The 21,117-nt window shown below is 51.3% G+C and overlaps 9 protein-coding genes across 9 annotated transcripts; 7 read left to right on the forward strand and 2 right to left on the reverse strand.

The window, feature by feature from the left end:
* Nucleotides 1-13: 13 nt before the first annotated feature.
* COCVIDRAFT_110262 (hypothetical protein) lies at nucleotides 14-1,160 on the forward strand (the record flags this gene model as incomplete). The annotated part of the gene is made up of 3 exons (XM_014696962.1): nucleotides 14-73; nucleotides 129-584; nucleotides 759-1,160. 3 exons carry the CDS (start codon nucleotides 14-16, stop codon nucleotides 1,158-1,160), a joined length of 918 nt encoding a protein of 305 aa, XP_014552448.1.
* Nucleotides 1,161-3,042: 1,882 nt separating this feature from the next.
* COCVIDRAFT_110326 (hypothetical protein) lies at nucleotides 3,043-3,645 on the forward strand (the record flags this gene model as incomplete). Its single annotated transcript, XM_014696963.1, has 1 exon — nucleotides 3,043-3,645. The coding sequence occupies one exon, from the start codon at nucleotides 3,043-3,045 to the stop codon at nucleotides 3,643-3,645; it is 603 nt and encodes a 200-aa protein (XP_014552449.1).
* A 2,597-nt stretch (nucleotides 3,646-6,242) lies between these two features.
* COCVIDRAFT_110277 (hypothetical protein) lies at nucleotides 6,243-6,416 on the forward strand (the record flags this gene model as incomplete). Its single annotated transcript, XM_014696964.1, has 1 exon — nucleotides 6,243-6,416. A coding segment is annotated over one exon (174 nt), but the record flags the coding sequence as incomplete, so codon positions are not given.
* A 410-nt stretch (nucleotides 6,417-6,826) lies between these two features.
* COCVIDRAFT_110271 (hypothetical protein) lies at nucleotides 6,827-8,591 on the reverse strand (the record flags this gene model as incomplete). Its single annotated transcript, XM_014696965.1, has 3 exons — nucleotides 6,827-7,938; nucleotides 7,992-8,053; nucleotides 8,107-8,591. 3 exons carry the CDS (start codon nucleotides 8,589-8,591, stop codon nucleotides 6,827-6,829), a joined length of 1,659 nt encoding a protein of 552 aa, XP_014552451.1.
* Nucleotides 8,592-9,095: 504 nt separating this feature from the next.
* COCVIDRAFT_19491 (hypothetical protein) lies at nucleotides 9,096-10,111 on the forward strand (the record flags this gene model as incomplete). The annotated part of the gene is made up of 3 exons (XM_014696939.1): nucleotides 9,096-9,281; nucleotides 9,323-9,637; nucleotides 9,785-10,111. The coding sequence occupies 3 exons, from the start codon at nucleotides 9,096-9,098 to the stop codon at nucleotides 10,109-10,111; spliced, it is 828 nt and encodes a 275-aa protein (XP_014552425.1).
* Nucleotides 10,112-10,969: 858 nt separating this feature from the next.
* Nucleotides 10,970-12,143, forward strand: COCVIDRAFT_41403 (hypothetical protein; the record flags this gene model as incomplete). The annotated part of the gene is made up of 2 exons (XM_014696966.1): nucleotides 10,970-11,183; nucleotides 11,299-12,143. 2 exons carry the CDS (start codon nucleotides 10,970-10,972, stop codon nucleotides 12,141-12,143), a joined length of 1,059 nt encoding a protein of 352 aa, XP_014552452.1.
* A 2,010-nt stretch (nucleotides 12,144-14,153) lies between these two features.
* COCVIDRAFT_110329 (hypothetical protein) lies at nucleotides 14,154-15,412 on the forward strand (the record flags this gene model as incomplete). The annotated part of the gene is made up of 4 exons (XM_014696967.1): nucleotides 14,154-14,307; nucleotides 14,371-14,444; nucleotides 14,533-14,719; nucleotides 14,817-15,412. 4 exons carry the CDS (start codon nucleotides 14,154-14,156, stop codon nucleotides 15,410-15,412), a joined length of 1,011 nt encoding a protein of 336 aa, XP_014552453.1.
* A 947-nt stretch (nucleotides 15,413-16,359) lies between these two features.
* COCVIDRAFT_41405 (hypothetical protein) lies at nucleotides 16,360-18,123 on the reverse strand (the record flags this gene model as incomplete). Its single annotated transcript, XM_014696968.1, has 6 exons — nucleotides 16,360-16,525; nucleotides 16,580-17,194; nucleotides 17,256-17,468; nucleotides 17,539-17,578; nucleotides 17,634-17,914; nucleotides 17,966-18,123. The coding sequence occupies 6 exons, from the start codon at nucleotides 18,121-18,123 to the stop codon at nucleotides 16,360-16,362; spliced, it is 1,473 nt and encodes a 490-aa protein (XP_014552454.1).
* A 2,725-nt stretch (nucleotides 18,124-20,848) lies between these two features.
* COCVIDRAFT_110243 (hypothetical protein) lies at nucleotides 20,849-21,100 on the forward strand (the record flags this gene model as incomplete). Its single annotated transcript, XM_014696969.1, has 1 exon — nucleotides 20,849-21,100. One exon carries the CDS (start codon nucleotides 20,849-20,851, stop codon nucleotides 21,098-21,100), a length of 252 nt encoding a protein of 83 aa, XP_014552455.1.
* Nucleotides 21,101-21,117: the final 17 nt, after the last annotated feature.

Consider the following 21,117-nt stretch of genomic DNA (forward strand, 5'->3'; position numbering starts at 1 on the left):
CTCTCACGCGGCCATGGCTCAGACAACGCTCACAGCTCCACCAGAAGATGTCGCGCACGACCATCTCTGCCCTGTGAGCTACATGTGCAGCAGAAAAATTTGAACAAAGATTTGCTCACATCTGTCAGATCTGCCAGTTTCTCCTCTTCACTCCCGTGAGGACCCAATGCAACCATCTGCTGTGCGCATCGTGTATGGCACAATGGGCTGACGCATCCTCTACCAACCAAATCGAGCATTCAAGCCTGGATGTGCACCCCGCAGACTTTAATCCCAACTATGATCCCAGCTATGACCTTGAGGCCAACTGTCCTATGTGCAGGACACATACAACAGCGTCTCCGGACAAGCCTCTGGCAAGACAGTTAGAGGCCAAGTATCCCGTGACTTATGCGGAAAGACGCGTGGAAGAGGAGGTTGACAGGGGCTCTCGTATTGGACAAGATGGTGTCGAGGGTGTCATGATTCTTATCGGAAACAAGCATAGGTTGATTAGGAACCCTGGGAGTGCGAATGAACATCTTTGGACATTTTTTGTGCGCACGTCAAGGCCGGAACTTATCAAGGAAGTGCATCTTTATCTGGTCAGTTTTGCAAGTTCAAGTTGTCTCTTGGTCAAGCAGCAGGATGCGAAAGCCATTCAATACAGAGACTAGGATGCACGGAATTTGGAATTGCATACGGCTCATCTACACATGTGCAGTGCTATAGTTATTGGTTGATATACTACTTTCCACGAGAAGGCTAACATATCACAGCATCCGACATTTCGGCCCAGCCATCGTGTCCTCCGAACCGCACCGTACGAGTTCGAAGCACAAGGTTGGGGCTTCTTCACTATCGAGTGCAAAATCGTCCTAAAGGCGCCGTACAACTGGATCATTGACAATGCCGGTACCAAAAAACAGGGACTCGAACTGTCGTGGACTCTGGACTTTGAAGGCAGAGGCAGGCAAGGCCGAGTAAGAGCCAAGGTTAAGAAATTCGAGGCCGAAACCGCTTCAACTGGCCGCACGTTGAGGTCAAGACATATACCTCCTACAGCTGAACCGGAAGTAGACAATGAGAACGAGTATGACGACGAAGACTTGTCAGAAGACGACGTAGAAGATGAAGGGGACAGCGAGTTCATCGTACCATCCCGAAGATCTCGAAGATAGTACTCCAGAATCAAACCCAATCCCCACTGAGACATTCTCTGCCTTCGGAATACCCTGATCCGGCACATTTGGCGCCTTGCAAGTAGCGTCTTGTTTCCCTGTTTCAGCAGTCGAAGAATCTACCGAGAATACCGTGGTGACACAAGGTAGGTGTGCACCGGCTTGGCATCGGGTTAATCGCAGCGCACATTCTGTTCGATGCGATGCGATTTCGTTCCGTGCGATCATGTTTACAGTATACGATGTTGTTTGGCGCGAATGACAGGCGCGAGTCATACAAACGCGCTTTGAGAACAATGCTAATGTGTAGAAACTGTCGGGTGTGCACGGCACATCGTGAGACACGATCGGTAAAACATCTTGGTGTTTCTATCGGCATTGCTGGGTGTTATGCCTTCTGTTGTTCCTAGACATCGGCGGGTTTCGTTTGAACTTTGTGGGAAACGAAGCGAGGCGTGCTTGTGGATTGTTGAGGCTTCACATTATCGTCAGGCAGGGCGGTGTTGGCCTTGAGTTGAAGGGAAGGCCTGAAAGGTTATAGGTGTATAGGCCAAACTCGACGGTCCAAACAAACCACATGTCAGAGCATTATGCTAAGAGGGCATGATGTTTTGAACGCTGCTATCAATAGGATTTGACAAAGTCATCGCATTTTCTATTGCTATTTCCGAGTATCCATATTGCAATGCGATATACAGCTTGGGTTTATATCCCTGCTACCAGAAGTCACACGAATGCACGTGAGCTTATAGGTGAGGATTAGACTAACACCTGGATCAGAGTATTGTCAAAACTCGGTCAAAGAAGAAGCAAAGCTATGATAGTGCATACATGTTACAATTTCTCCTATCCATAGCGCCACGGCGAACAAAAACATGCGTGTGAGAAATTACCCAGAGCGGCCCCTCCCGTGACATGTACCACATGGCCACCATCAACATTTCTGTTACGTGCCCACCTTCCTCTCCTATCGTTACCTCATCCTTCAATCCCCACAGTTAATCACCACCAACACACATGTCTTTCTAGACGCAATTGTGACCAATCAGGGCTGATGGTGGCGGCGCGGCACACAGCTAGCTCAGCATTGAGAATGCGGGGCACCGTCAGGCAACTACAGACTCCGGGGTGCGGCGGATCAGGGTGCAAACCTTCGATGACGACTAAGATTTGATGCTCCTGTTTTTTTCGTTTCTCCTATTTCCAACCCAACGTCTCTCATTCCATCACCTCGTTGCTCGTGAATCGAATGAGTCTGTTGCGGGGCTGAAACCAAATAACCTGGAGAGCAGATCGAAATAGTTAGGCGGTGTGAGCATTACGGGAGGGGCTTGGCGCCACCTCGTGAGAATCACGGCAGTCAGCGCTGACGAGACGAAAAGGGATAACAATCTTCTTGTCGACGCGTTTGGAGGACGAGCCAAGTACAATAAAGTCAGGAAGAGGATTGCAACAAAACGAGCAGAGTCGGCTTAGCAGTGGGCGACACTACAACAACAACAGCAGTCTCCTTGCGTTTCAAAAGGGGGTTTCACGTGCGCAAAGGGGTGAGGAAAGGAAAAGAGTCAGCAGCAAACGCGTCGACTGAGAAACAACCGTGGAATGGGCTGATTGAGAAGAGCTTGTTATTGCATTTTTGCGAAGACAGGAAGGATTCAGGAAGGGTCGCCCTGACGAAAGACAATAACCGCGGAGGCAACAACCACGACAACACTGTCCAGCGCTGCTCATCTTTCCTGGAAAGTACCCAACACACCGCAACTGCACATTCAAGACACAAAAGGGCCATTCTTTTTGTGGGAAGCCTGGTACAACTGCAATACCATTGCTACAGCCACCTTATTCCTATCCGAATCTCCTAGATCCTACGCATCACACCGTCATGCTCCTTACAATGAAAACAACACACCCTCGGGTAAATGACCTGATGTCTCTACTCTGGAACTGGCACCTCCACAAGCGAGAAACAACACTCTTCCGCCGCCTCGGCATGCACAGCGTAGAAATCGCTGGGCTCTCAATAGCGATGCTCATCATCCCTCTTACCATGCACCGTGTCGTTCAGGGCTTTGACGAAATGTATGACATTCTGGGGCGCCGAGCAAAATCACCGTACGCTCAGTTGTCTTGGGTAAACATCGCATTTGCATTTGTGATGCTCGTCGGATGGCATCTGTGGCTAGGGAGGTTGACGTACTTGACGGTATTGGAGAGCAATGTAGACGAAGACAAGGACGAGGGAAGGAAAGACGAGACTGCAGCTTCGTCTGGCTCAACAGAGAAAAGTAACACCGGGTCAGGAAAGGGGGGAATATCTTGGAGTCGCATACTAGGACGCATCCTGATACCTCTCCTACTTATAACATTGGGACTACATTTCGGGTACCAAGTCTGCCGACAATTAATAGCAGACACAAGACCGCTCATCACACGAAACGACGTCGACATGCAAGAAGCAATGGGACAGCTCTACGGGCTAGTGTAAAATATATCCAAGCGTGATTTTTCTGGATTCCATAGAAGAAAAGAAAAGAAAAAAAGTGTTATGTAAAAGAGAGGAAGTAACCAACTAGAATACCTTGCACGTATACTATAACTAGTTCCACCCAAACTACAAACTACCACACCTCTCAACCAAACAAACCCTTTTTGTACCAGGACAAACCCTACAACGCTAACCCCAACCCTTCCATCCTTCCATCCACACCTTCCATGCATTTACCCACCCCCTCTTCTCCATCCATCCCCGCAAAGCCGCAAAAAGCACCTCACATACCTCGGACCCCCCACCCCAACAAAGCCATCGCACCCCGTATCCCCACAGAAATCCCCCAGATTCCCACTCCTCGTTTACATCCTACGGTGCCTACTAACTCCACTCTCTCACACATACACACCAGCGCGTATATCCTCATCCCCAAGACATTTCTTTTACTATTTACCCCCTCCCCCGCAATTCGCATGTTCCGCGGCGGGGAGGGGGGAGAGAGGTGGGTACCCAACACCAACGTACCATGACCAAAGCATTAAGCCTACTAACAAGGGCGAGCCATTCGAGCTCCCTCCCCCCCGCATTCTCGAAAGTGCAGAACAACACGCCCCCATACGCCTCTACACGTGTGTTGCGCGTGCGTATAACATCCGAACGTACAGGGGCAAACTTACGTACATTACATGCAGACTACACAGTAAACAGTCAAGTACGGAACATGGGGGGGGGGGGAGTCTTTTCACCTCCCCCGGCGGTTTCTCCCCGGTGGATTCGCCTTGGCTTACGCGGTATATACAATGTCCGTATCAAACGCAGAGGGGGAGGGGTGTGTGTGTGTGCCGAGTCGGTCCGTTTGGGTGAAGGGGTGCGAGGGGTGTGGCGGGGGGGGGTTGGGGCTGGGGTGGGAGGTGTGAAAAGGTCCGAATGTATAGATACGCCACGGGGGGTTTTGCGTTAGGGAAGAGGGAAGGGAGGGAGGTGATAAGATGGTTTTACGGGATGGGTTTGCCCGTGCGCGCTTTTTTCTTTCTTGTTGTTGCTGATGAGATAAGGAGGGGATTAGGCTGTTTTTCGTATCTATTTTGGTGGTTTGGGGGGGGGGGGGGAACGTGGGTGTGGATTGGTGTTGGGAATGAGGACGTGGCTTCGATGTAGTTTGTATGGAGTGGACAGATTAGAAAACATGTCTTGTGTCTTTGTGTTTAGTTTCATCTGTAGTCACGCAATGAATTGGGAGGCAAGAGGGACATGTTTGTAAAGTTGAGTGCCATTGGGATAACAACGCATATTTGCGATACTGTGCATGCTCACCTGTTGCCAACATGGCTACATCTTCTACCTTACCCGTCATTTTCTACATTGTGTTCATCAAAGTTTGTCGTGAAGAATTCATGTCATATACTGCAACATCATGTCCGGCGACAGGCCGACTACGAATAATTCGCCTCAACAGGGAGATATCAGAGCCCTACCTCGACCTGATCATGCATGTCCGTCAAAAGGGTGGCGTTGCAGACGCAAATGAACGCGAACAATGCCCCAACGAACCTCTTATCTTTCCCGACGGAAAAATCGCGCGGTACAGTCTGTAAAGCAGTAAACGAGGTCATACTCAGCAAAACCCAACATGCATGTACTTTTGCCATTACCCTTCTCAGCCCATGTGGCCGGTGCGTGCGGCACGGCGCAGTGCGTCTCCCGCTCCATTCAGTTCAGAATCAAACACAGGCTAATAGTAATCTTTCCGATATCTTGACCTTTCCTCGGACCTTGCATCGCTGGGAAAGTCGTGTGCGGGGAGTGAACCATGCGGCTGCGCACTGTCAGTAACACAGCAAAAAAATTGGATCCCAGACCCGCCATCCGTTATCAAATGCGGAGAAAGAGGCTGCAAGGGACGGAAGAGCTAGGTGCTAGGAAGATACGGGCGCAATTCCACGGCCATGGTTGAGGGCGAAGATTGGTGGTTGGTGGCTTTGTGGCGCACCGGCGAGCGGGAGCGAGCGGACAGCCATGCTGATAGCCAGATGGACGGGGCGGGATGTAATGGACATTTTGGGATGCAAAGAGCGAAATGGTCGAATGCATACCTGACATACCAAGGATGTGTGGTTGGGCGAACGGAAGAGGGCACGATTGTATGGGATTCCTGGCCCTCCATGGCTTGGCAGGGCTTCGAGTGTGGAGGCGCATCAACTAAGCGGTGCACGCGACAAGCCATCGGTCCAAAGACTATTTGCTGGAGAAGCCGCCCGTTGCCAATTGAATGCTTATCAACGTTTCGCCGGTCGTTATAGTCGTGTGGTCCGGGCTATGAACGAGCATGAGACAGTGGCTTGGCGACGCCCCAGGCAGCCCTTGTCCATGACGACGCTCTGGTGGCCTGGCGACAGTGACAGTCAGCCGTCAACTAGGCGTAGGTTATGGCTGCGCTTGTGCAGCTATGATCATACTGCATGAGAGTGGCGCATGCGACAAGGAAGAATGCATCCTCGTCAAGAGTAGAGCGACGTGCCGACTCGCAGGATTGAGGGTGTGGCTGCCGGCAATAAACCGCAGGCCTTATCCCACACCCGCTTCCGAGTTTTCCGAATGAATCTTCCGACCAACAGCCATGGGTGCGCCGTGCATCTCCTCGCTGCTTGTACATACACGTCAACCCGGAGATAGGCAACACACGACAGGTCGTGACAGTCTCTAGCACTATGGCCATGGCTAAACGTGGCGCTGCGTGGCAAAGCCTAAGCGTCGTGGGGGAAGAGTAATCGATATCCAAGGCCAGGCTAGATTCACAATCGCGTGCAAGTCACATGAACATTTGCCGCATCGGTGGTGTCGCATGTGGTATACGGCCATGGTGGCGTCGCTTCGGCTGGTCGCAATCGGGTGCCAAAATATCAGTGTTGCTTGGAGATCGGAGATCGGAAATCAGCCTCGCTGTTTGTCGCAATGGGGTAGCAGAGGTCGTCAAATAATCGCAAGTCGCCACCAATCGCAAATTGCCACTATGTTGTTTCTGCAAAAGAAATGGGTATTGAATTCATCTCGACACGTAACCAGCACCTGTAGGCTGTTCAAACGACCGGTCTAACCATCTAGGTTAATATATCATCAAAAACCTTACTGCGCACCATTCACAGTGCCAAATAAAAAAAACAATGCTCATCAGATCATCTTAGACAGCACGCTTGTCAACAGGAACATTGCGCTTCAGGCCAATGAGCTGAAGCATCTCCGTCCAGAAGCTGACAGGTGGGGTGATGAAAGAGGCCTCGTAGGCGTCAATGAGAGGAGCATCCCAAACAAGGTCAACCTCGTGCGGTGCTAGCCACTTGGTCTTCTTGACCACCTTCCAGAAGATGAACAGAACCGGAGCTACCATGACCATAGTGTAGTAGGTAAGGAAGGTCTCGGCAGTGAAGTTGCCGGGCTTGAAGGTACTGTAGCCATAGACAAAGACAACGCAGATCTCGAAGCAGAGAGCGAACCAGGTTCCGTAGGGCTGGAAGTAACCGCAGTATGGGAGCGTCTTGCGGTCGAGTCCTTGGACCTTGCATGCCTTGTAAAAGGCAAGGTAGGTGCCGCACATGACAATGAAGTTGATCAAGCCTCCAGCGGTAATGATGTTGACGAGCCATTTCAGAACCTTTGCTGAGTTGTCCGACAGTTGCAGGAAGGACAAGAAGGGGAAGATCATAACAACGAGGAAGCAGTAGATGGGGACACCATTCTTCGTGCACTTGCGGAAGATCTTGGGGGCACGACCCTCGATAGCGAGCGAGTACAAGCTGCGAGTGGCGCAGTAGGTGTATGTGTTTCCGGCAGAGAAGATACTCGTGATCAAGAGGGCGTTGACAAGGTGAGGAAGACCGTTGATCTTAAGGTTGCTCATAGCAATGACGTAGGGAGAGGCAGCCGCGCTCTTCTCGCCAGACTTGACTACCGACTCGAGCTGCGGGTCGTTGTAGGCTACAACGACACCAACGCAAAGGGCACCGAGGATGAAGAAGGCACCGAATCGGAAGTAAACCGTCTTGAACGCCGACTTGATGTAGACACGAGGGCGCTTGGCCTCACCAGATACCATGGAGATGTACTCGGGGCCAACAATACAGAAAGAGGCAGCCCACAGAGCAGCGAGGAATCCTTCAAAACGATCGAGGGCGGTGGCGCCAGGGATGACGCCAGGGTCACGCCAGTAGCGGAAACCATAGGCATCATGCTGAGGATTGCCACCGACCATGGTAATGAAGGTGAAGAGGTAGAGAATCAAGATAAGGAAAACCTCTGTTCAACAGGTTAGTTGTCTGTGTTATTCACAGTCGTACAAATCTACTTACTGCCACCTGAGAGCCAAAACTCGGCTTCACCATAGGCCTTGACAGCCAAGACGTTGCAAGCACTAAAGTATGGTTAGTGGTCTTGTCCCGCAAGGGAAAGTGTAGGGTATCTTACGCGTAGAGAACAATGACTGCGGCACAGACAGCAGCAACTGGAATGTCATCTCTCCAAAATTTTAGCACAACATTAAGAGCCGTAATCTCAAAGGGAATCAGCAGGGCTTCGTAGAAGAAGAAGTTCCAGCCGGCCATGAAGCCGAGGGCTTCGTCGACCCAGTGTCCAGCCATGCGGATGAAACCTCCGGAGACGGGCATGAAGCTGGCCATTTCAGCCATGGCGTTGTTTACGAGGGCAATGACACACGAATATCCAGCGTAGGCGATGAGTATACCGAGGGGGCCGCCAGAGTTGAGGGCACCACCGATGGACACGAACAAGGCAGTACCTATGGAGCCACCAATGGCAATGAGCTGGATTTGGCGATTGCCCAGATGACGCTGCAAGTCATCCGAGTTGTCGGTCATGTCGCCATGTTGGATATCGTCATTGGGGGCCGACTCGCGAATGAACTCGCCAGAATACTTCTTTTCTTGATCCATGGTTGCAAGGGGGGATTGTCGCTTAGGCAAAAAGGGCAATTGTCGCTAGGGAACAGTGGTAGTGGTCGCAATGGAGAGTCGCTTTAGGTATGGGCTGGGCTGGGCTGGGATGGGCTTCTGGGCTTGTCGCTGTGGAGTAGAGGGCTGGGGAGGGAAGCCGACTATCAGTCGCGTGTGGGGGAATTGAAGAGGGCACAGCGAGGGCTGCCAAACGAGTCGCACTGAAGAGCAGTGGACGAAAGGGAGGAGGGGAGGAGGTAGGGGCGATGGAGGAGAAAACCCTTATCACAGACGACGGGCTGGGGTGAAGAGCAGGGTCTTTATATGTTACTACAGGTGGGAGCGGGACATAAGGGCATTGCCTTGCCTGTGGGTGGATCCTCGCGGTGGTGAGGGCTGGGATACGACGAGGAGCCGAGAAGGGTTTGGCGGGGCGCTAGTAGGGCGGTGGTGGCTAGCCGTCTTGGGCCTAGTGCATGTACCCACTGCACTGGCACACTGGGCATGGCATCGACGGCAGGCGGCACAGCACAGAGTTTTCAGACAAGGCCGGCCGTGGGCAACCCCGCTCGTCGTGTGGTGTGCGAGTGCGCCATGGAGAATGGCTGGGCCGTCGTGGGTGTATGGAGGACTAGAGAGCGGGCTTGCGTTAGTGACCCGGGGTGGGCGACAATTTGCCCCAGCATAAGAGTGGGTGTATCCTGGGCCTGCCCATGGGTTGCCGCGCCTAGAGTAGCTCAGGCACTCGAACAGGCGACCAGGGCCCTTGTCACCGGCCGCGCGACGACAGTTGGGGGAACGTAATCCAGTCTGGCGGAGGACAAGGCCATGGATGGATGGATGGATGCGTTCGCACGTCGCCGAAGCGTGCTAGTGCATGGGATGCATCGCAGTGTGTCGGCAGGTACCGGGCTCCTGCCCCAAGGCCGGGTGCGGGCAAAGGCAGCAAGAGAACGAGTGCGAGAGCGGGTGGGGGTCTATCCATGTCGCTGACCAGAGGCTCGCGTGTTTTGGGAGAAAGCGGGAGTTGGATGCGATGGGGCGTCGTGGGTGCAGGAGAGCTTTGAGCTGATCGGGAGCCGCACCAGTGTCAAAACCGCTGGACCGACTCTCGGCTGATAACAGGGAACAGCGCCGCAAGTGCTTGAATCAAGTCTTGCCCATCGCAAGCGTTGAGAGATTGGCGTTGCTAGAGGCCGGGCAGACACAAATCAAATGACGGCATCATGCCTGAGAAGTGCCGAGCCAAGCACCGCACGGCCGTCGCGTATGCCGAGTTACTGGCGATTCGCTTGGAGATACAAGTCGTTTTACCACTACGAATATTTCTTAGTCGTCCCCAGCTCAGCTCACGCGACCATGTGACTTGCCTAACTGCCTCGTCCTCTATCCGCCTCGGCATCGCCCCATGGCCGGCCTGGGCTGCCGTCATCGTGCAGCAAGTCACGTGTCGACGGGAACATGCTCCGCGTGCACCCAAACACTGGGACATGGGGAAGAGTCATGTGACATCTGTGTAGCAGGACCACACAGCTGGTAACATTACTACATATACTACTACAAGTAGTTCACATTATATATCCACTACACTTACTAGCCTTCCTGACCCTTGCTGTCCAGCCATGCTCCACGCCATCACACGTGCCACTAGCTCACCTGCACGCAATTGCCTTCCAAAAGCTGTTCATCAACCGCATTCCATAAACTTTCGGCATCAACCGACACTGCTGCAGTCTCTCGAGGCATGCACTGCTGCTTCGTGCTGTAGTACTAACACTGCATAGTACATAGTGTGTTCATCCATCCATACATGTGTAGACGCTTCTGATCGACGGGCTGCCCCGCTCCCGCTGCCTGCCCCGCAATGCCACATGGCATGCCGCCTTCCTTTTGCTTCACGCTTCCACCAACTACCATCTTGCTCCATCCTGCAATGTGCGCCACACCCAGTACCATCTGAGTGTAGCATTGGCCTTTCAAGGTATAGTCACACAAATACTTCTCTAATCCTCTAGTCAGCGCTGTTTCCCGCGTCTTTTTATCCCCGCTCTCCGCCCTCACCGAGCATCTCCGACTTGCTTTTTCCTCGACAAAGTCTTCTTTACTGGCCCATGATACCCACCACCGTACGCCTCCAGCTGTGCTTTTGACTATCCTCACCTACAACTGGTAAACACGTCAGACGGACTGCGTTGTTGAGCCTGCCGTGCGACACACCTGCCGATCAGATCTACTGCTCACGCTTTCCTACAAGAGCCACTCCTCTCCGTCTGAGTACATGAATATATAAGTTGCTCTTGACCTCGCAAAAGTCCCAAATTGTCCCATACACAGAAACACAAAAAAAAGAAAAAGAGAATTCTCCCCCCAAAATCATCATGTGTCGCTGGTTCGCATACATCTCTCCTACGGAGCCGTGTCTCCTATCCGATGTCCTCATAACTCCCGCCAACAGCATCAGCAAGCAGTGTTCTGAGCATTACCTGCCTAAGCTCCTCCCACATAACGACGACAAAGATCTTCATGACGCCCCTGACGAGCTTATGCGTATGCGGAATTCACTCTTGAACATGGATGGCCTGGGTATTGCATGTAAGTGCAAGGTCTTCCTGATGACAAATGATGTGCTTTGGTGTACCTTACCTGCCTTTCGAGCATGTTGTCTGACTCGGATGTTTGCTCGGCATTAGCTTACAAACCTCATCAGGGTACACCGAGGCCACTTCCTCGTACTTGAAGCATGTAGAAGGCCCACGCCCAGCCCTCTACAAGTCACAATCTCCGCCCATCAATGATTTCAACTTCAAGTCTCTCTGCCAAAACACAGAGGCAAAATGTGTGTTTGCCCACATTCGTGCCACCAGTGGCAGCGTTGTGACCCAGGTCAACTCGCACCCGTTTGTCTTTGGTCGCCACGTCTTCATGCATAATGGAGTCATTTCCAACTTTTCCAGCATCCGCCGAGACATGACGGACGAGTTCTCCTTTGACGCCTATTGCAATGTGCTAGGCAGCACCGACTCGGAACACGCCGCTGCCATGTACATGACCTTTCTGACAGACGGCGGAGACAAGGAGAGCTGGGAGAAGTCGTACCCGCTCGAGAAGATGCTTGAGGCTATGAAGAAAACAGTAGTCCGTATTCTCGAGCTGCAGCACGCCAAACTCGGGGATGCAAACACACCCAACTCTCTCAACTTTTGCACCACAGACGGCAACAGAATGCTTGCCATCCGCTTCCGGAACCATGCTACACAGCAGCCACCCAGTCTCTATTGGTCTGAATTTGCCGGCCGTACCCTGAACACAAAGTACCCGGGTAACCCGGATAGCAAGGAGATTGAGAATCTCGAGGCATCCTTCGAGGCAGAGCGAATGGGCAAGCACACCATTATTGCCAGTGAGCCTACAACGTACGATGAGAATGAGTGGCATTTGATCAATGCCAATTGTGCCCTGATGGTGGACGAGGATGGTATTGAGCGAGAAGTTAAGATTGAGTATGACCCTTTGTTGAATGCGCAGGATCCAAAGTATGATGGCCATGCATAATGTGTTACAGTGAGCTTGGGGGGGAGAGAGAGGGAGAGAGAGAGGGGAAGAGAAAGGTCGCAACGAAGTCGTCCATCATTCAGATGGAAAATACCTATATATATTGCCGACCTTATTCAAGCGAAGCGCTTTGCCTACATGAGTAGATATTCGAATGCGAGTAAATGAAGAGATATCCAACGACAATGTACACAAGTCAGACCTTTCCAACAAAAACGATACTGCAACACAAATCGATAGGGTCGTAATGGTATGAATACCATTAACTCTTGTAGACGGATAAGGAAAAAATATGCTTTGAATGCTGACATGTGTAGTTAGTTAGCCAGGCCACAATAAGCTTCTTTTCAGCGCTAAAATGCTTGAGTGACTTTTCACATGTGCAAAATAGTTGCGCATAAAAGTGCTTGTAGGGTTTAAAACATGAACGACTGCAGAAAGTTTTGTTAGGAGTTGGTGTAGTAAGACAAGAGGCAACCTTGACCTCCGGGTGGCTGAGGAGTATCGTCACTTGGTTGGTTTCTGATAATTTCCTGTGTTACCTATCATGCAGCTCCTCCTCTTTTCCAACATCAAGAACGAAAGGATACGCCGATCCTGAAGCTTGTAGTTGCTTGCATGCAGATTGGTTAGCACGACGGACCACGTGTACGCGCCATGCAGCGAAAACATGGATCCAATAAAGATGGTGGTACGCTACTTAAACAAAACGAGGTACTGGATCCCAGAGAATCCTACAGGATCTGTCTAAGTGTAATGGTAACAATGTCCGGCGGCTATGAATTTGGCCAGGACGAAACGAGGAGAAGCAACCAAATGTCCAAGGTGCAAATCTCACCTCAACACTCCTCGGTCACTCGGAGCCGGCGGACAAAGGACACATTCCGTCCGACCGAAAGCCGAAACGTACTGTTGCGAGCGCGACAATGTGAGTATGGTGGTTGGGATAAGCAAGACAAACAAGCGAGGTGGCAGCAAGGCTACCTTGCTGTGAACAAACACATCATGTGTAACTTGTTTTGAAATAAGTATCAGGAAGCCGAGCAACAAAAAAAATATCGAGAGGTAGCTGACCACGACCGTTTCCTGACAAGCAGGGAATTGGTGCGCGACAGAAGGAGAATTTTGGGCGCAATACGAAGTTGCAAGTGTGTACCTGGGACGGGCTGCAGGGACAAGTCATCGGCCTTTAAATTGATTGGAAGCGCGCCGCCCGCTAGAGGGATGATGATGACGACGCATCTTCGCATTGCCCACAATTCCCAACGGTCGTAATAATAGCGATCCTCGGCGCGCGTCCAAATATAAACAAACATTGGATCTGACGTGGGCCGCACTGCACCGCCTCTGGGGGGTGAGGCTATCGTGGCGATGGATACGAAGGCGCACCCGCAAGAGCAGCGGCCGATGCACGGACAGGACAGGGCGCCAACGTGTCGGGCAACGGTTGCAGGCGACAGCTGGACATGGAGATTTGAAGGAAGGGCAGCAAAATGTGCCTGTCGCAAATGATGTGCAGGCGGGGATGTAGGGCTTGATAGGTTTTAAGCCCGCGTCTGCAGGCGCTGATCTCCCGCGCCAGTGTCTCACATAGCAACGTTTGGGCGCGTCGCCATTGGTCCAGGCGTCGATTACGCGGATGTGGATATGCCGGTTTCATGCCCGAGCCCTTGATACATGATCCTTCTCCCCTATCCTCCGTCGCGCCACAACCACCACCACCAACATCACCCCTCCCCAACCGACACCTCTCTCTCTCCCCTTCTACCTCCCACACCCACACCCCCCTCTCTTCCCCAGGAATTGCCCGTTTGCCCGGATTTTCTTTCTTCGACACACTCCAAAAAAGAAGAGGCGCTGCCCCCAGATACAAACTCGCCTGCGCCCCGAGCTCCATTCCGCCCCCCAAACTGGCTTTCGCTTCATTCCCACCCGCCATTCTTGGTCCCTTGACTCGCCAAAAAAATACTTTCCCGCTGGACAGGGCCACCCACATATCGTGCGCCCGCAATGTGGTTCCGCAAGAAGGACAGCGACATTGAAATGTCGGGCATGATGGAGGCTGAGCAGAAGAAGAAGGCGAAGAAGTCAAATGGCCCTCCTGAAGAGACGGAATACCAAAAGTTCGACTGGAAACGCTTCTTCCTCGCCCCAAAGTACATACGTATGTTGACATCTGTCACCCCCTGCTGATCACTTGGATACTTTTGCTGACAACGGAAATTAGCATGGCACATATTATTCATCATCATTGGCATCCTTACTGTCATCATCACAATCAAGCACGACGAGGTTGTCGAGGTATGTCTCTCTCTTTTTGCCTCACCGCATATTTCCCTTTGGCTTTCGGGGAGCCGGTGGGACCCACGTGACTGACGCCTTACTCCAGAAACTACGACCGTGGTCGGAAAAAGTCCGTGATTTGCCGGCAGGATGGTTAATACCCATTGCCATTCTCGTCATTATTTCCTTCCCGCCGCTCTTCGGCCACGAGGTTATTGCGCTGCTGTGCGGTGTTGTCTACGGGCTCTGGATCGGTTTCGCTATTGTGGCAGCGGGCACTTTTATCGGCGAGGGTAAGTTTATTGTTTTTTTTTCTTACTTTTGCTGACCCCCGAATTTCCGGCCCTTTTTCTTTCAACATGAGCTAATCATTTTCTTTTTGCTCCGCAGTCGGTACCTGGTACGCGTTCAAATATGCGTTCCGCAGCAAGGCCCTGAAATTAGAACGCACAAATCTTAATTACGGCGCCATGGCCCGTCTGACACGCGACGGCGGCTTCTTCATCGTCCTCGTCATCCGACTTTCCGCCATCCCCGCCCATTTCTCCACGGCCGTTTTTTCCACCTGCGACGTCAAGTTCTGGCATTTCGTCGTCGCAACCTTCTTCTCGCTCCCCAAGCAAATCTTCCTCGTCTACCTCGGCGTGCTGCTCCTGCAGCAAAGCAACGACGATGTCATCAAAACCGTCATGTTCGGCGCCGTCTTCGTCATCACCGTCGCAATGGGAATCTGGATCTACCTCAAGATGCGCACCATCAAGAAGCTGTTGCTGGAAGAGCAGGAAATGAGGCGCGTCAAGAAGGCTGAGGCTGTTGAGCTCGTGCCGAACCCTGAGAGTGCGTACCAGAGGCGGTATGACGAGGAGTCTGCGTCGGAGTGGGCGCCCATGCAGCCAAAGCAGGTTAGTAGGCCGATAGAACGGCGGTACGATGACGACCAGGGAGATTGGGCCATGCAGCCTACACAGCCAACGAGAATGGTTTGAGAGAGGGTTTTCCCCGTTTCCCTTTCCACTCTTTTTTTCCACCATTCCACCTTTTTCTCCAAACACACACTTGAGAAAGACTACTTACTTCTTTCATGTTCTCCATTTTGTACCAACAAAGAAAAGAAAAACCTCGAGTGTTTTTCTTTTCTTTTCTTTTTGTTTTTACTTAGGATTATTTTAGGTATTGGTAATGGCATAATGACGTTATGAATACTGTTTTTTTCTCTTCTTCTCTACGTTCAATCTAGAAAAAAAATCAAAAAATCAGTTGTTTACAATCCTCCACCTTTTTTTTCAGCATTAACAAGCACATATGTGGAGATGAAAGAGAAGACAAAACATACGGGTTTTTCCCAAACGCTCAATGCTAAGTAAACGCAAAAATTTACTATCTTTTGGTTACCGTTCAGGGTACGCGAACGAATGGTGACCCCCCCCCCCCCTGGAACAACCCCACTCGTTCTGAGACCCACATATTGCATTTTGTGGACTTGAAGGTTCGTTTGGCATGAATTGTATACCCCCACTCCCCGGCTCCTTGCTATGGGGCTTAATATGGGGGGTTTTTTTTGGATAAAGATTGGTTGGTTGACGGTGTTGTCACGTTTACGCTGAGACTGTTATTTTTTTTCTTTCTTTCTGATAGTATAAGGTGTATGTGGGCGGATGGATGTTGTGGGGGGGGAGCCTGGGGGGGGGGGGGGGGTTTCAAAACAAGGCACACCTGGATAAAGGGTTAAGATATGGGGAATGGAATGGGGTGGGATGAATGTGGGGAATCTTGTGAGACTGGTCTTGTATTTCTACATTGTCTATATGGAAGTAGTAGTTATGTGTATGTGTGATTTCTATTTCCCTTTCTCCGAAGAAGAAAAGTCTATGAATGGCCTGTATGCTTGACTCGTTGAACAAAAAACGACCAGCACCATATTTTCAACAGTAACTTAGGTAGTGTATCTAAACCACGGTACGTAATCCGCGAGTTCACTCTCCATGGCCTTTTGCTCCTCGGTAAGTTCTTGATGTCCAGTCTCGAGCGCAATCTTGTCACGGCGCGCATTCTCCATGCGGAACCAGTTTGACATGAAGAAGGTGAGGAAGAATGCCATGCTTTCGAATCAATTAGCTAAACAGTACTTTAAGTAAACTCCGTTGTAGACTCACCTGACAAATCCAATCAAGATACTATGGCCCGTGATGAATCGCGGTCCATCACGTGAAACATAGACGTACGATGCGATTATACCACCGCAGTTGCCGCCCATGACCTGCATTGCGATACCCGTCCCGCGCTTCAAGCTGCCGCCAATGTTACCGCTGTTCCACGCCATGCCGAGCGGGATCTGTGGGTAGATGCCGATGGCGGCGAGGACAGTGCCTGCGTACTGTACGCTGGGCGCGCTTGTAGCAGCGAGCATGGCGAAGCCGGCGATAGCGATGAGTTGGAAGGCCATGAGGAAGATGCCTCGTTTCTTGACGCGGTCGGCGTACCAGGACGCTGCGATTGTAAAGACGCAAGCGCAGACGTAGGGCGGGACGCTCATGAGTTGGGCTTCGTTGGCGGTGTAGCCCATATTTTTGATGATGGTGGGGAGGAAGAGGGCGAAGGAGTAGATGGGGCAGAAACCCGCCATGCAGATGAGCATGAAGATGTAGATTTTCCAGTCCTTGAGGGCTTGGTAGACGTACTTCACGTTGAAGTCGTTGGAGAGGTGGCCCGAGTCTTCGCGTAGGCGGCGCTGCACTTCTGTGCGTTCGGTGGAGGTGAGGAAGCGGGCACTGGGAGAATCAGTACGTTAGAACAGATGAATGATTGGTTGAGAGAGGAGAAGTGACTTACGTGGCTGGGTAGTCGTAGATGCACCAGTATGCTACTATGGAGACTAGAATACTCAATAGACCCTCTAGAATGAAAATCCAGGACCATGCCGCCCGTCCGCCTACGCCAGACATTTCTGCAATGCCTCGTGCAAGGATGCCACCGAAGGCGCCGGCGAGAGTGGCGGCACTGAAGAAGAGGGCCATTCTGAACCCGCACTCATCTCGGATATACCTAGTAGAAATTAGCTGTGATCTAAACCCAGATATTAATACTCGACATCCAGGCCTCAGGGGCAACTTGCCATTGAGATATGTAGTAGTTTACGCCGGGGAATAAGCCGCCTGGAAAACGGTTAGTGGTTGTACGGTAGTGCGTGGCGATGGGAGAATAGGTCACCTTCGAACACACCGAGGAATACTCGCGTAGCCATAAGCCCCGAATAATTCTTGACAAAGCCCTGCAGAATCATTGACAGTGACCAAAAGAACATGATGAAAGTAAGCCAGATGGAAGGCCGGGTACGCTTCATCATCATGTTGGACGGTATCTCTGCAGCGATGTAGAAGGGGAAAAGAACAGCAAGACAATCATTATACTGAAGGCCATGCAGGTTGAGATCTTGTTCGAGGTGATCGAGACGAGCATTGCCTATATTGGTGCGGTCGAGGAAGCATAGCCTAGGTATATGTGAGAAGCAGAGAGAATAATAGTTGAGATACAAAACTTACAGATAGATGAGAGACATGAAAGGAATGAGATGCCAATCAAGCTTCCGTAGCAGCTTCTTCGTGCCTACTTCATCAAACCCATTTGTCTCTACATCCTCAACGGATGTACCAACTGATACAGGAACGACGGTAGCGTCGTGACCAGCCTTTTCTGCCATGGCGACCAAAGATACTCGAATTCCCTAACAAAGGCCTCATACTCAGGCAAGGGCTGAGTATCCTTCAAGTACTCATCGTGCTTCATGCTGACGAATTTTGCAGATGCATGAGTGAGACAGTGCGTGGTAGCTGTGCAGTACCAAGGATCCAGACTTGGTGTCTTTTTGCAAGAGGCTACAGTAGTGTAGCACGCCTATCTTGCCTCTTGCCCGCGTTGGTAGTGATACTCCGAGCTCAATATGCTCGTGTCACTCAAGAAGAGCTCTCAGTGGCTGGATGGTGCAGGCACCTCGACCAAATTAGCCGGTGAGGCGAGAAAACGGCTAGGGCTTGTCTGGGGTAGCCAAGGCGTAATCTGTACGTTTATCTCTGCGACGTCCAAGGCTTGTAGCTAGCGAGCACAACGGTAAAGCTTGGTTGGTCAATAGCTGAAGCTTGTGTACGTGGGCTGACATGCATGCGGATCTTGGTTGTATCTGGGAAACAGTCATGTCAGCTTCATCAGATGGATATGCATGAATCTCATTCACATGTAACCAAGATAAACGTGTGAGCGACAAGATCAGTCCAGGTAAATTTAGCGCTGCTTGCCTGTACAAAGGCTGGGGCAAAGATAGGGTCTCGCTCTGGCCACACTAAGTTCTTGTCACAAAATCGGATCTAGCACCTCCCTCGGCGGTTAACGAGATCCAGAGCGATCTGGAAGCACTAATTTTAATCGACACCTCCTTCTTGCCCCTGCAGCACTAATCCATGTCTGCTTGTTTCGCCAAGCATTTGATGCAGTATGGTGAAGAAATATATCTTTCCCGTAGCCGTGGGCACACTTCTGAAAACGGGCAATGTGCCGAGAGGGATCGATTTTCTTGGAGCTGCAGGAGTAGAGCATGACAACGCAGAGAGAGCGTTTCAGAAGCAGATGGGTGGCAGTGGTAGGTGTAGTGGAAGTGGAGGCACATGGTGGATGTGGTAACCTGCGTAATTCGCACCGATGCGAGCTGGTCGGTTTTCGATGCTTTTCAAAGTATGCTTGAAGGTGAACATTAAATGATAAGAAGGTCAAGCCAGGATGAGGGGTTGGTATTGCTTTTAACTTTTATAGTGTAACGTATTTAGAGGTTCTCCTATGTAGTCATTTTCTTGATGCGGCTGAAATGTAGTCTGCTCAAGTTAATCACGAGTCTCAAAATTCGTTTCCAATGCAGAGGAATATACCATCTTCATTGGAATACCTTACTCGTGGACACTGACCAACCGTTGGGGGGGATGATCAACTGAGCTGTTGAAATATGACGAACCAAACTTGTATATGGTCAGGAGGTTGAGTACGCCCATACAACCAGTGAAGCGGCAAGCAATCTACAAGCAATGCCAATTGTTCTTTGAGCATTGCATAGAAGACGGGGCGTTTGGCATGAGCAGATTTCGTTGGTTTGTAGAGGCCTGGCAAGCCGCTAGAAAAAATCACTCGGTTGTTGACAGGTTGGCGACAGGCGTGTGTAATAATGCCAACGCGATGGAGCGGTTGCCCTGTGTTCTGTTCGTGCTTGGATAGCAAACATGGTTAGTGCTTGCCTCGTCAGAATGGCCCTGACTACGCTCCGTGAGCTAGTGGCAGTGATGCAAGACAAAACGTGAATTCCAGAATGGGTTTAATCAAGAAACCATGAAGTTTCTAGTGTCTAGTTTATCCATGGTTGATCTGGAAGAAGCCATTCAAAGTCAACTCCATGATCACTGTCACCAGTCTCATCATCGTAGGCGGGGAATTACGAAAAGTGTGTACCCCACTTGTCCTTTGTGAAACTCAGTTTGCTGACTGTCCAGGATGGCCAAAGTCTCTTTTCCGGTTTGATGGCTTATCCACCAATGGCATGTCAGAGTCACCGTCATCTTCGCCCCCGTAAGAAAAAATCAACTCCAGAAGAGTTCCGATGGTCATGCGTGCGGAACGGTACACCGGAGTAGCGCTGGTTTGTGATGTCAGAGTGCATCCAGCGCGAAGTACCTGCATTGAGCGACAGGTGCCGATAGTCCATGGGTGTGAATTAAGGCCAAATCCGAGAATGGTTCCAAATCACGCCTGTCAACTTGGGAGTGCACGCATGTATATATGCTCCTCACTGCCCACATGCGGCAGATCTGTCTTGTCGATCTTATGCCAATCCCCCTCCGATGTGCCTAGTGATCCGCACGCCACTAAGGAGCCGTTAAGATTTTACTGTAAGCTGCTTCTATTGCTATGGCCTTTATGGCGGAAGAGTATAAGCTGGGGCGGTGATTCGTCAGCTACCATGAGGATGATTTCACTGGAGCTGAAAGCAAGTCGAGCGAGACTCCGTTGTGCTGTTTCAGCTGGTTCTCAACCACACGAAAAAGGGGTCTGCAGAGTAAAGGGGCCATACAATAAGGGATCAAACATGATGCTTTGGATGTGACGTTTGATAGAAGGACGGAAAGAGTTGGGCGGCGATGGTGGGTTATGATGACAGCAGGGGAAGTCGCTATTGGTAACGTCATAGGGAAGGCACGCCCGGGCGCGACTTCCGCATGCACACATGGATAGATAGATGAATACAAGTACACATGCAGAGGGACAAGATGGCTTGCCACAGGCCGAACGCCGGCCTAAGATATTCATAAACCAGGAGGCAACAAAATGACAGGACAAACTCTGCGGCACGACGCGTTGACGCGTAGTGTGGCGGGATGGTGGGAGAAAACATGGGCGTCTCCACCGGGCAGCGCAGTCACGTGTGGCTGTCTCGGCTGCAGGCCAACCTCAAATGTTCGCCGAAGCAGAGCAGCTCTTCTTTTGTCGCCGCAATACGACTGCATCCCCCCACCGAATCCCGTGCCACTACATACTGTGCCACTGCCTCCTTGTCCCGCCTCGCACGAAACCACTGCCCGCCTGCCATCTTCACCTCGACTGGACCTGTCTCCAACACATCGCCGCACCCATCCCCACACTAAATCTTCTGGCATCGACA

This window comes from Bipolaris victoriae (assembly GCF_000527765.1).
Source record: "Bipolaris victoriae FI3 unplaced genomic scaffold scaffold_109, whole genome shotgun sequence".
In the NCBI taxonomy this organism is placed as follows: domain Eukaryota; kingdom Fungi; phylum Ascomycota; class Dothideomycetes; order Pleosporales; family Pleosporaceae; genus Bipolaris; species Bipolaris victoriae.